Source organism: Brachyhypopomus gauderio, chromosome 20, assembly GCF_052324685.1.
Source record: "Brachyhypopomus gauderio isolate BG-103 chromosome 20, BGAUD_0.2, whole genome shotgun sequence".
Classification (NCBI taxonomy): domain Eukaryota; kingdom Metazoa; phylum Chordata; class Actinopteri; order Gymnotiformes; family Hypopomidae; genus Brachyhypopomus; species Brachyhypopomus gauderio.
The window spans coordinates 4,628,319-4,642,813 of record NC_135230.1 but is presented as its reverse complement, the minus strand read 5'-3'; the positions used below and the strand labels follow the sequence as shown (position 1 = coordinate 4,642,813).

Below are 14,495 nucleotides of genomic sequence, written 5' to 3'. Positions count from 1 at the left end.
AAATCGTATGCAAAACTAAACACTGGGATGCGTACTCATGCGTATGCAGAGAGCTGCGTACATATGTTACACCGCTATCAAATACATGTAAATACTCACCGATTCCCGACAAAAACGGGCTATATGTAGGTGTCTCAACTGATCGTAGTATCTACTTTGTACAGTATATTAAAGCAAACGCTAAAAAGATTACACATTTGACGTTTTGCAAGGAAAGAGAGAGAGAGATATGCACTTCCTGAGCGAATGCCCAGAATACAGAATATTAATGCTTTTTATGTTTCGGCTTGTTCTTAAACTGCTGCTTGGTCAAAACAATTGTTAAAATTGGCCAATAAAGCAATTCACTCATAATAGACCACTTATGGAAACACCCCAACATATGTATGTCTTTAGTTAACAAGAATGTGCTCAGACAAAGACTCTTACTGTAAAGTTCTGCTCGCATTGGTAAGGTTGCTATCCAATTTGAGTGCAATTGTGCAAAGATTGTTTAAGGGAGGGTCTAAGTTAGGGCACTACATTTCATACAGCCTCATTTATGAAAGCTAATGCATTGAAGTGAAAGTGAGCGCCTCCCAGCTGTCGGACTGTGTGCACTTCCACCCGAGCCACTGAACACAGAATCACCGCGCGCTTTTCGCTCCACACGGTGAGTGTGTAAGCAGTCCGGTGCTTAAACTAGCTTAGTAAACTAGCTTAGATCTCTCTCTCTCTCTCTCTCTCTCAAAAACCAGCAATGTGCAACATAACAAAATAAATAATAAAACAAATACAGGAACAGTCATGTACAAAATAATAGAACAAATAGAGCCTTAAACTAAACTGTCCTACAAAATATCCTAAAAACTTTTTCGGTCCCTGAGAATGACAACTGTCATTTTTTACATTCTTCTTTCAAGTTTTTTTTCTTTAACAAAGATATATTATTAACTTTATCTGGAGAGAATTATGCTCCTTGAGGTACCAAAACTATTAACACATTTGAGGTTAGACAAAACAACTTGTTATTTTTACATTTTCAAGTTTTTCTTTAAGACGATGAGAATGTCCACATTCTGCTCTTTGAGCAGTCACAATTCCCCCTGCTGTGGAGAACACTCGCTCACTTGCTACACTTGTTGCTTGCACAGCAAGATGTTTGGAAAGCTTGGACAAATCTGGGTACTGATGCTCATTGTTTTTCCACCATTTCAGTGGATTTGCATCCACAGAAATGACATTTGCCATCCTGTATAGCTCAATCTCCTCCTTGACAACATCAGGCCATAATTTTGGTGTTGTTGGTGTAGTGGGGGCTGTACTATAAAAGTCGCCAAACAGTTTACAGAGTGTGGTTCTCTTTGCTGGGGGGCTGCCTTCACTGGATACTGCAGTTTCCAGTTTAAAAAAGAATATACATTTATAATTGTATCAGTATTTCAACTACAAGATAAATTTGCATCACTATTAATAGTGGACATTTCATCATATGAATTTCAATTGGTCACATACCTGTGTGGGATGTTTTTGTAGGATTTTCTCGGCCAAACTGTTGAATATCTCTTTCCGAGGGGGGTCATCCAGATGGGGTAAAGACTCGAACCGAGGGTCCGAGGCAGTGCTCTCATTCAGGAACTGTTGAAGACTGGGATTTGAATACCTCCCTCCAATGTTGGTTGCTATAGCCGATTTAACATCCTTCATAATCTGTGAATCTGTGCCACTGTGTTTCATTGCTGTGAGAATGGAGTGCTTAAATGGCAGGATCATAGACATAGTGGGCTGCTGTTCTGAGCTCAGTAGAGTTGTGATTGTTTTCATGGGCTTCAGAACCTCAACCACGTCCTCCAGAACAGTCACATCTTGATCAGAGACTGTGATGAGATCTTTGGCATTCATTTTAACATCTTTTTCTGCAGAATAAACAGCAGCTTGTTGCTCTAAGTAGCGTGTAAGCGTGTCATAGCTGGAGTTCCACCTTGTAGCGACATCTTGAATCAGCTTGTGAGGAGGAAGCTGGAGCATCTTTTGTTTGGCCTTTAAGACAGCTGCTGCAGTCATGCTCTTATGAAAGGTGACCACTCTCCTGACTTTGCCCAAAAGACGAGAAATCTGGTTTACTCCCAACCCCTTCTGGGATGCCAGGTTTACTGTGTGTGCAAAACACCCTATATGTGGTGACAATCCAGCTGCATTTGAGGCATTGACAATGTTTTTGGCATTATCTGTGGTCACAGGTATAGTAGTGCTCAAAATAATAGCAGTGCCCCAACAGCAGCAAGATAAAGCAATGTTTTTGTAAAAATTTCAATCTCTACACCACAAGTAAGTTTTTGGAGGTTATAGCCTAGGTTATATAAGTTTTTGGAGGTTATATGCAGACGGTCTCGCATAACACCCATTTTAAAATCCTTACACTGGCTTCCTGTAGAATTCAGGATCCAGTTCAAGATTTTAACTTTAACATACAGAGCACTACACAACACAGCTCCTGTGTATGTCGCCGACTTGCTCCACCCCTACACTTCATCGCGATCACTCAGGGCAAACAACCTGAGTTTACTGTCTGTGCCACGCTCGCGTCTAAAGACTCGTGGAGACCGAGCGTTTAAGGTGGTTGCTCCAAAACTGTGGAACACACTTCCTACACATTTAAGATCAGCTGACTCTGTGGATACTTTTAAAAAACAGCTAAAGACTTTCCTTTTTACGCAGGCGTTTAGTTAGTGGTGAGGTTGCAGCCGTTGACCTTGTGCACTGTATTTTCTGTTTTTAGTGTGTTTTTGTGTTTTTATTTTTATTTTATTTTTTGTTGTAAAGCACTTTGTGGTTTGTGCCTGTGAGAAGTGCTATATAAATGAATTTTACTTTACTTTATAATATGGGTATAGAAAACCATCAAACCAAACAGGCCACCCATGCATACTGCAGATTCTGTGAAATTGAATGATTAACTGAAAAGGGTGTGTTCAAATAAATAGCAGTGGCGAGTTCAATTAGGGAGGCCGTCACTTAGGGAGGGCATTCTGGGAAAAAGGGTGTTAACAGGTGATCCTTATTTAAGGAGCAAGGCAACTGACATGCTGGCTGTGCATTTGTCCTGAAAAGACAAGAAAATGGGTCGTTCAAGTCACAGTTAAAAAGACGAGTGTTTTTTAATCAAGAAACTAATAAAAGAGGGGAAAACCTATAAAGAAGTACAGTAAGTGATTGGCTGTTCAGCTAAAATGATCTCCAATGCTTTGAAATGGGAAGAAAATCCAGAAAAACGCAGAAGAAAAAGAAAAACAACTCCTCAAATGGATAGGAGAATAGCCAAACTGGTAAAGGCTCAGCCAGTGATCGGCTCCAAGAGGATCAAGGAAAACCTTCAGTTGACTGTGAGTACTGGTACAATCAGAAGACGTCTTGTTGAAATCAACCTACCAGCAAGAAGCCCTCACAAAGTCCCACTGTTAAATAAAAGACGTGCAGAAGCGGTTAGAATTTTCCAAAGAACACATTGAGTGGCCTGAGAAGAAATGGCGTAACATTTTGTGGACTGGTGAAAACAAGGTTCTTCTTTTTGGGTCCATTGGCCTGGGCTGCAATACCTGTTGACCGTTGCCAGAAATTGGTCGACTCCATGCACCACAGATGTGAAGCAGTTATCAGAAACCATGGTTTTGCAACAACATATTAGTTTAGGATACTCAGCCAAGTTGGCTTATCAAGAATCTTAGTTTGTGCAGTACATTTTTTAGTTTCCAAGAAAAGATGTCAATGCTGTTATTTTTTTTTTACATTACGTTTCAGACTTTCTGTGAAATATCATTGAGTTTTAATTACTTTTCCCAATTGTCCTGCTTTGGAATAGAATGTGCTGTGTCCCCAATGCATTTGTGTTCATTAAAGTACAATTTGTTAGAAGACTTTTATAATTTTTAAAGACACTGCTATTATTTTGAGCACAACTGTATGGTTGTATTTTGTCTATCCAGTTTCCATTCTAATACTGTTTCCTATAGCACTGCTGCCAAATTATCACTTGTGATTCATAGAGAGGGCGAGTTTGAAGGACTAAACTTTCAATCTCCCATTCAGTACTGACATAGTGTGCTGTCACTGTAATGTAGCTCTTGAGGTCCAGCCATCTGTTATGGCGACTAACTCCGCATTGCTTAGACCCCTCGAAACATTTTGTTTAGTGTCTTCATACATTGACGGCAACACTTTAGTTGTAAGATGCGACCTGCTGGGAATACTGTAGCGTGGCTCAAGTACACTAATTAAATGTTTAAAACTAGCATTTTCCACCACCGAATAAAGCTGCAGGTTTGCTGCTATGACTAAACCTATAGGGTTAGTAGCCAATTTTATTCCAAACGAAGACTGAATATTTGACTGGACCAATGATGATGTTTTTCCAGTCAAATCCACATCTTTGTGATGCCTGCGAATGAGTCGAGCCATGTTTGTAGTGTTTCCCGTAGCCGGGTAAGGTACACGCGTGTAGCACATCTTGCACACTGTTGTGTTCTTGTCGACAACATGAACGCTGTCGACATAACTCACCGGGAACGCAAAATTAGAGGTGTCAATTCCCGGTTCCGAGATTAAAGGTCCTCATCAGGATTTCGCTCAGGCTTCCTGGATTGTGTTGATTCCACTTATTTTACCTGGATTGCTAATTAGAAAATCTAGCAAGCTTGAGCAAAATCCTGGTGAGGACTTTTAATCTCGGAACCTGGAATTGACACCACTATGCAAAATACCTCCACACTGCTGATTTAAGAGAAGCAGGAGCAGCCTCCAGCTCCGGCTCTGCACTTGCCATGGTTCCATACTCTGCAGGTTAGCCAACTAGTGGCGTCGGCTATAGTGCGCTGCGTCACTTTGCATAGTGTGGGTAATTGCGTAGATTAGAGGGAGGGATCGTCGATCCTCTTTTTGACTTCAAGGCTGTTTACATATTCCGCTTCCAAAGAACACGAAGCTGTGGAACCTTATTTTGTTTGGAACCTTATTTTGCTTAAGAAGTTAAGAAACAAACCAGGGGTGTGTTTTCTGACAACCAATAGTCTTAAAACCAATAGTATATGAACAACTTAAAGAATTATGTAACTTTAAGAACACCAATAATGTGATCGTTTCCCAAAAGCCATCTTAGTCTCCAAATTTATGAATGAGCTTTAATTAGTACCATGTTGAATCCACCTCTGCATCTGCACTGGAAAAGCTCTAATAGTTAAATACTGAGCCATCGATTTACATAAATGTTTTCAGTATTATACTATAGAAATATAATTATTAAGAAAACCACTAATAACAATACATTTTCAATTAGAATCCATTGTATATGAAGCCTAAAATACAGACAAAATTAACATTTCATGCATCAGTACAGAAGCATTACAAACCGCACCATTAATGGAACTTTTCCCAAGACGAACCCACCCAAATACTGAAAGAAATAAAAAAATATATTGTAGGAGATAAAACCACAAACCTACAGACACAGTGCAGGAGATAGAAACACAAACCATGACTGATTTTATATCAGTCACTTTGTTCATAGCTAGTGAGTACATTCATCTTAAACACTCCAATGAGTGCTGTTCCATCGATTCTGAGCAGTGATACAGATTCTCTCAGGTGTGAATGCACTGGTGCTGGTGGAGATTACTCTGACTTCTAAAACTCTTCCCTCACTCTGAGCATTGATATGGCTTCTCTCCTGTGTGAATGCGCTGGTGCCGTCTGAGATTACTCTGACTACTAAAACAATTCCCACACTCTGAGCAGTGATATGACTTCTCTCCTGTGTGAATGTGCTGGTGCCGTCTGAGATTACTCTGACTACTAAAACTGTTCCCACACTCTGAGCAGTGATACGGCTTCTCTCCTGTGTGAATGCGCTGGTGCGTTGTGAGATGCGACTGACTACTAAAACTCTTCCCACACTCTGAGCAGTGATATGGCTTCTCTCCTGTGTGAATGCGCTGGTGCTGGTGGAGATGACTCTTTTGAGCAAAAGTGTTACCACACTCCGAGCAGTGATATGGTTTCTCTCCTGTGTGAATGCGCTGGTGCCATCTGAGATGACTCTGACTACTAAAACTCTTCCCACACTCTGAGCAGTGATATGGCTTCTCTCCTGTGTGAATGCGCTGGTGCTGGTGGAGATTACTCTGTCGAGTAAAAGTGTTACCACACTCTGAGCAGTGATATGGCTTCTCTCCTGTGTGAATCCGCTGATGTATTTGGAGAGAGCTCCGAAAACTAAAACTCTTCCCACAATCTGAGCAGTGATACGGATTCTCTCCTGTGTGAATACGCTGGTGCATTCGGAAATGACTCCGATTACTAAAACTCTTCCCACACTCTGAGCAGTGATATGGCTTCTCTCCTGTGTGAATGCGCTGGTGCGTTCTGAAATTACTCTGATAACTAAAACTCTTCCCACACTCTGAGCAGCGATACGGCTTCTCTCCTGTGTGAATACGCTGGTGCATTCGGAAATTACTCTGATTACTAAAACTCTTCCCACACTCTGAGCAGTGATAGGGCTTCTCTCCTGTGTGAATGCGCTGGTGCGTTTTGAAATTACTCCGACTACTAAAACTCTTCCCACACTCTGAGCAGCCATAAAGCCTCACTGCAGTGTGAGTGCTCTGGTGTTTCTGGAGATCCCTCTGCTTAATAAAAGTTTTTCCACAATCTGAGGAGTGCCGTCTCTCCTTTTCCATGTCTTTGTCCTTCCGTACCTGAGGTCTTTTAGTGTGGAGGTCTTTCCTGTTTACAGCAGTCTGACATACTCCTCTGGGTTTCATCACCTGATGTTTTTGTGGAGGTAAAATAAAGTTCCCTGAAAATGTGGAAACAGTAGAAGACTTAAAAATGGATGTCACTCAGTTCTGGAGAATAAAAAGAGACATTACAAAACAGGGTGAGATACAAATATACAGAACTATTGGAAACAATATTTACAGTACAGCTCAAATCACATTGTCAAGTTTGCTGATGACACAACCATAGTTGTCCTCATCAGCAAGAACGATGAGTCAGCATACAGGGAGGAGGTGCAGTGGCTAACAGACTGGTGCAGGACCAACAACCTATCCCTAAATGTGGATAAAACCAGAGATGGTTGTTGACTTCAGAAGAGCACCAGGTGACCACCACCCGCTGAACATCAACGGCTCTACTGTGGAGATTGTGAAGAACACCAAGTTCCTCGGTGTCCAAATCGCAGAGAACCTCACCTGGTCCCTCAACACCAGCTCCATAACAAAGAAAGCCCAGCAGCGTCTCTACTTCCTGCGGAGACTGAGAAAAGCACACATTCCACCTCCCATCCTCACTATGTTCTACAGAGGGACTGTAGAGAGCATCCTGAGCACCTGCATTACCGTCTGGTTTGGGAGCTGCAACATCTCGGAGTGCAACGCCCTACAGCGGATAGTGAGGACAGCCGAGAAGATCATTGGAGTCTCTCTCTCCTCCATCAGTGACATCTACACCACACGTTGCATCCGCAAAGCCACCAGCATTGTGGAAGACCCAACCCACGCATCACATGAACTCTTCACTCTGATGCCGTCTGGAAAAAGATACAGGAGCATCCAAGCCTCCACTTCTAGACTCTGTAACAGCTTCGTTCACCAGGCAGTCAGGCCCCTCAACTCTCAGAGACAGAACTGACACACCAACACTGATCTGACCCCACACACTTACAGCATACAATGACTGAAATGCCTCCATCCCCACAAGAAATATTTGCTGCTCTCCCACAGGATCTATTAACTCTACCTCAGAACCGCTGTGTTCATGTATGTTCTACATGTCACAGTATGTCACTCATCTCTGACACCACTCAAACTACATTGCACCGTACCAGCACTGCACCGTCATGTCTGTCAATAGTCTCTGGTCTGTTGTATTTATTGTAGAGTTTTGGTACTGTTGCACATTTTAGTACTACAGGCTGCATGTTGCACATTGTTACGCTGTTGCACTTTATGTCATCTATTGTATTGTTGATTCGTGTTGCACCACAGTTACTCCGTAATTTCGTTACACTGTGTACCTGTATTCAGATGTAATGACAATAAACGCCTCTTGTCTCTTGTCAGTGAGGCAAATAAGTATTAACACCCAGAGACTTTGCAAGTTCTCCCAATTAGAAATCATGTAATGGTCAGAAATTTTCATCCTGGGTACATGTCCACAGTGAAAGACATAATCTACAAAAATCTGGAAATCACAATGTAAGATTTTTAAAATAAGTTGTGTGTTACTGCTGCAAATAAGTATTTAAACACCTGCCAATCAGCAAAAATTCTGGACCTGTTAGTCCACCCCTAAAAAGTCCACCTGCACTCCACTTATTATTCTAAATTAGAAGCTGCATCCCACCCCACACAATCAGTAAAACTCCAACTACTAACATGGCTAAGACTAAAGAACTGTCCAAAGACACCAGAGACAAAATTGTACCAACGAAAATTTAATACCTCAAAGAATTGTGATTAAGACCCCCCCCCCCCCCCCCCAAAAAAATTGATTTATCAACTTTTAATACTTTAAGAACCCACAGACAATCTGGTGTTTGATGTTTTTTAGTTTAAATACTAATGTGATTTTAAAGATTGAACCAGCAAAACAAAGGCAGCAGAGCACTTTCCTCCTGAGGAAGTTAAATATGATGCCAAGATCTTTTGTGTATCTACAAAAAAATGTAATTAAGAAACTTAATTGCATGAATAAAAAAGGAAGTACAAACAATTAAATATGGTATACTGTTTAACAGATTCATTCAAATTAAAGCAAGCTCACAAGATCTACTGTGCAGAGTATGAACTACTATTACAGAAGGACTCAAAATTTAAATTCAACTGGTGGCCTGTTGCCCCTGACAACAGTACAGAAATGGTATTAAAATGTGTTTGTACCAATGTATCAGAGTTGTAGCACTTGTATGAAGCTGAGTGTTGAGCATGTGCTGGTTGTCATCTCTCTCTATACAACATCCTTCAAAGACACTTATGAATGTGTTAATAACATTACAAAAACTCACCACCTAGGAGCAGATGCTGTTCATGGCCTCCTCTCTGTCTTTCAGTTCTCTCTGGTAGGGCCCAAAGTGCCGACCTGAACAGTCTGACAATGGTTAAACACTCTCAAGCCAGCGCTGGAACAACCGGATATCTGAACTCTCAGGCCAGATACATGAAAGTGTCCGTCTGTCTGGATCTCTGACCCCCACAAGAACAAAGGTGTCTGGGATGATGAGAGCTGGACTGTGAACCTCACACTTATGAAGAAAGATCTGCACTCCTCAGACTGGAAGAACAGAAACAAGAACTCATGACCAGAGACCTCATTTTAAAATACAACAGGAATTTATGACTTTTACACTTAGAAACTATAATACAAAACATGGTTGTACTGTTATACAACAATTTTTATACTGTAAATGTGACGTTAAATTACTTTTGCAAAAATATACATCACTATAAAGAGAACAACGTTCCAAGAATTTGGACAAAAATGTGCGTTTTATCCAAATAGTTTGAGTAGAACATTGTAGAGGAGAACGAGATGAATATTTCTGCTTTGTTCCACCTTTAACGAGGAACACAGTTACACCCTCAAACCACCACCAGATTTACATCAACAAACGGAGGCACTTTTTACATTCAATATGCGACTAATCCGCGGAGGAAACCGAGTAGTAAATTACTGATCATCAGAGAATGATCGGTAACCAGGAGAATTATTCACCGATACGCATATACAACGTACACTTCCTCCTCACACGTTCACGAACATCTAATGCAATTCTCTTACATGTAAACACAGCACAAAGCAGGCTAGGCTACATGTGCACATCTGCATTTTACTACAAGCCAGTAAAGGACGAACAATCTCAACATCGACATCTCTCACATCAAATACAACCACAACAATGTCCGCTCCAGTACTACAGTCAACGCTGAACTTACTTTGATCGTACGGACGCACACAAACTGGGTGTGAATGCTGCAACATGTAGTCCTCTTCCTCTGTCCAGGTGAGCTGTGTTCCAAAGACCCGGATGACGCTGACGGTGGGCGGGGCTTCCGTAGGAGCATGCGCGGTGACGTCACCGCATCTTCAAACTGCGGCGCCACTTGTGAGAGAAAATTGAGTCCGTTTTGGAGACTCTGTTGGAATCGGAGTTTATTTGCCAAGTATGTTCACACATACAAGGAATTTGTGTTTGGTCACAGTAGCCCACAGTGCACAACAAGTGACAAACATTACACAAACACTACACAACCTGGACACACACGCATACACATCAGTAAACTTAACACGTACAGACTTGTATGTTGCAATAAAGTGCTAATTGCATCCGCAAAGGACACAGCGCAGACTGCATAAATTAAGGCATATAAATATGGAGTGTAGAAGAGTCATTGGTCGTGACGGTAAAAGTGGGACTTTTGTGAGATCGAATCAAATGAACCAATTGATTCAGAAAATGATTCAATCTTGTGAGACGTTCGTATCATTACAGCCACAGTGACATCTAGTGGGCAACCAGGGCCTAAATCCACAACTTCTTAACAGAAACAGAAATAATGTGTTTTTTAATGAAAAATGGGTTTACCTGAGTCAGAAGTTAGCGGTTCTTACAAGCCGTCAGCAGCTGCCGTCCGCTCTCTCTTCAAGATGTCTTTTACACCAGGTGTTTACGAGACCTTCCACGTTTTACCATTAACAACGTTCACCGGTTCCTTAGACTTGCATTCGTTTCTTCCACCAGCAAGCACTGTTGCCAACTCCTCAGTAAGGAAAGTCGCTATTGGTTGTCCTAAAAGTCCCTAAATGACGTCATCATCTAATTTGCATAATACATGTTTTTGAAACTGTGTAAAGGAATAACGTTGGGAGAGAAAAAAAGGAGTAAAAAACACCCTAAATATGTTAGCACTACAAATGAACAACATCTGTTGCCTTTGAAATAGGCAGTCACTTCTCAAAAGAACTACATGACTTTAATGCTTTGTCAATCAATCAATCAATCAAATTTTATTTATATAGTGCTTTTTACAACAGTTGTTGTCACAAAGCAGCTTTACAAGCTTTACTTTGTATAAATAATTTTTACATAAATTACATAAATAGTTTTTTTTGCTGTGTTGTTAAATGTTAGTATATGAGTAGCAGTTAGCAGGATCTAGTTGGCATAGAAATCAACCTTACAATACAGGCAGTATGCCCGTGTATTATCTCCAATACATGGCTTCAGCCAGCCTTTAAATTCAGGATTTGATTCCCGCTCTTTCCTGTATTTTTGAGAATAGAGTTTAGAGTGAGACATGATGAGCAAGTTAGCTAGATGTTAAGCTTTCACAGAGACGCACACTGTGGACAAGTCGAGTGACCGGCTACGTGGTGAATGAGGTGAAGAATGACTGAGACTGTGTGAGTTAAATGCAGTGATTTCTTTTCGTGTCTCACTGAAGACTAAAGCATTTATATTTACATCCCCCGTCAGCAGCAGCTTTGGGCATGCGCAGTTCATTTGCAGTGTGGACGTGGAGCGGTGAGGGACTGTGCTGAGTGTTGTGGGGCTCACGGCCCAGAGGACAGCAACTAAAGAGCGTGTTTGTTCAGTGTCTCCAAAAGTCTCCAATAACACCACAAAAAGTCGCTAGATTTGTCGCTAGTCGCCTTTTACTACAAAAAGTCGCTAAATATAGCGACAAAGTCGCTAAGTTGGCAACACTGCCAGCAAGAGAGAGAAAGGCTTGAAGCTTTATGTCTCAAGCTACATCCACAACTACGAGGATAAGGGCAACTAGCTACTCGAATCTCAAAGCTCCTAGTTGGCTTTACTAATACTTTTACTGACTTTTTATGTGTATACTTACATTTTATATACAGGAATAAAACTTCAACTCAAACAAGCTTTTGAAGCTGCTGGTAAAAGATGCTATCTAAGTATGTGAAGGCTAAGTTGTATTAACAAGTCAGCTAACCTTACCTTAACATTGGTATTTAGGTTATGCAGTGTTTTTGTAGCAGAGGTAACGTTACGACCTTGAATATTTCAATAACTGTTGTTATTCACACGTGTTTTCCTTTATTTCTCAGTCTCTAATAAAGAGCAGGTGACAGGAGAGGTCAGCGTAAGGGCGATATGCTATCGATTGATGAGAAAGACGGAGAAGCCACACAGTTTGAGAGTACGGTTATAGTTAGCGACAGAATAAAAGAGAAAGCTTAGCTAAATTATTTGATTATGTTTTATTAATGTGATTAAAACCCTTGGAATAAATAATCCTATAAGTGCCAATATAATATGCCAACTCGAAGACCATGTCTTAAGCTTTTTTGTATTATCAGGTTGATGCTAGTTTCAGGATGGAGGAATTTATACAGTTACCTGTAAACGTATAGTAAACATAACACAAAGGGTATGGTGTTGATAAGGGAGTAGAACAAGAGAATTTCTGTATTGTGACTGTGAAATCAAATCCTTAATCTTCAAGAAACTGCTTTAAACTGTTTTTGATAATTGTCTTATTGATGTGTGAAATATTATTCAACTCATCCGATATCACTTGTTCACTTACTATGCAGTATGTCTTATTTTGTATATTTACCATTCAGTTGCAGATTGTGTTAAAGGATTCCAAGCCTGTGATTTTGACCCACTGTCAGTGCTCTTGTGTTGCTGGAACAGTTTTATGCAACCATGTTGCTTTACTGTACCAGACAGCACATTATTCCCAGCTGGGAATACATGCAGTTCCTCCTGTCCGTAGCTGCACAGAGAAGGAGCAGGCTTGGCACAAACCTCGAAAAATGGTATGCCTGTGTGAAAACTTTTTGAATAGTGAAGTTTTAAGTAATATTACCTTATTTACATGTTTTTGTTTTTTTATATTGCCAGGGAATAAAACCAGGCCCTGTGGAAAGTATGGCAATTGTTTCAGCAAGGCCTGAAGAGAGGAAAGTGGCAGAGGGAGTGAGGTAAGATATAAAACATATTTAATTTTAATTCTGACTTTGAATTTCAGTAAAATACAACAAATGTTAAAAAATACCCCTTCCAGTGGCAGAGGTATATGCTGGTTTCAAGAAGGATGTTGCACCGATGATTACAACAATGGACATGTCCCCCGGTATTCCATTGGTTGACTCAGCCTTTGGTGAAGTTCAAGTAGTGAAGTTTCTTATCAGCAGCCAGCAAAGAAATCCCCGCACATTACACGACATAAGGATGCTCCACCTCCACCACTTTGGCCATTGAAGGACTACCATCTTGAGCAATCTCAGTGCACATTTGTACTCAGTGAGAAGGAGATGTTACACCTGATTTCATTGGCAGTAACACCTGAGATCGCTAACCAGATTGAGAAGGCAACAAGGTCACAGAGTTCATCCTGAGAGTGGCATGAACTACGGAAGCCACGCGTGACAGCTTCACGCTTCACAGAGATTTGCCATGTCAGGGGGTGGAGTTCAGCAGAAAATCTGGCTGAAAGAATTTTGAAGGGCACTCACCAGACAGCTGGCATGAGACGGGGGCTGGCAATGGAGGCTGCTGCTGTGGAAGAGTACTGTGGCTTGAGAAATGTCAACTTCTCACCTTGTAGTTTTCTTGTACACCCAGATGCTCCTTGGTTGGGGGGCCTCTCCTGATGGTCTCATTTATGATCCCAGAAAGTACCCACCTTATGGCCTTGTAGAGATTAAATGGCCAAATATCAGGAGTTATTTTGACTGCACTTTAAAGTCCTGCACCAGGTCGGGTACCGGCGGGTACGGGCAAATAGATGCTGAAACGGGTGGGTTTTACACATACTGCAATTTTACGGGTGGGTATGCGGGCAGGTAAGTTAAATAAGTGGTCATTTTTAGTAGGCTTTTATTTGCTGTAATGAACATAGTGTTACATTTTGCCTGATTACCGCCTCCCGATCGTGGTCGCAAAGCTCAGGGGGAGCTTACCTGTACTGTAGCTCCGTTGGCCAGAGTGGGCTGAACTTTACTCTTCACCCGTTCTGGGGTAATACCCAAACTTCGGTTCTTTTCCAGCGGAAACATGAGCAGAGGTTGGTTATAACGCTGTACAGGGCATTTATTGTAGCTTGCTTGGTGGTTACAAAGCTAAATGGGAGGCCGTGCTAGAACAAGGAAAAATGATGAGAGAGAACTTAGCGTTTAGGATTTGTGATCCAAGAGCGCAGAACGCAGCTCAAACCTGGGACTGTGGACAATATACTGTTCCTGCACACCTAGGATAGATTTGTGAACCTATGCGATTTTATGTAGTTGTTATACTGGCATTTGTTCCCTCTCATTTTGCAATGTGTTGTGCCACCGGTTGGCTACATACATTTTCTTGCGTTTTACCAGTTGCTACTTTTAGATAGGAATACTGTTCCTGCACAGCAACCTTAGATTTTATTTTGTGTTGTACTGACGTTTTTTCAGAGGCGCATTGAAAAATAAAGTGCTCTATAGGAATACTT

At 41.3% G+C, this 14,495-nt stretch overlaps 1 protein-coding gene and 1 long non-coding RNA gene across 3 annotated transcripts; one reads left to right on the top strand and one right to left on the bottom strand.

The window, feature by feature from the left end:
- Window positions 1-5,008: 5,008 nt before the first annotated feature.
- On the bottom strand, window positions 5,009-10,913 carry LOC143484198 (uncharacterized). 2 transcript variants are annotated; one of them, XM_076982823.1, is made up of 4 exons: window positions 10,619-10,892; window positions 9,969-10,169; window positions 9,041-9,306; window positions 5,009-6,829 (listed from the first exon to the last, which is right to left on the bottom strand). In XM_076982823.1, the coding sequence occupies exon 4, from the start codon at window positions 6,792-6,794 to the stop codon at window positions 5,670-5,672; it is 1,125 nt and encodes a 374-aa protein (XP_076838938.1). In that variant the 5' UTR covers window positions 6,795-6,829; window positions 9,041-9,306; window positions 9,969-10,169; window positions 10,619-10,892; the 3' UTR covers window positions 5,009-5,669. The 2 variants fall into 2 exon arrangements, 1 of the variants encoding a protein (XP_076838938.1); XR_013122569.1 differs by lacking the exon at window positions 5,009-6,829 and adding an exon at window positions 6,886-7,564 and having other exon boundaries at window positions 10,619-10,913.
- Window positions 10,914-11,051: 138 nt separating this feature from the next.
- Window positions 11,052-13,541, top strand: LOC143484239 (uncharacterized). The gene is made up of 3 exons (XR_013122588.1): window positions 11,052-12,825; window positions 12,911-12,990; window positions 13,074-13,541. It is a non-coding gene; the product is annotated as an uncharacterized LOC143484239 (long non-coding RNA).
- Window positions 13,542-14,495: the final 954 nt, after the last annotated feature.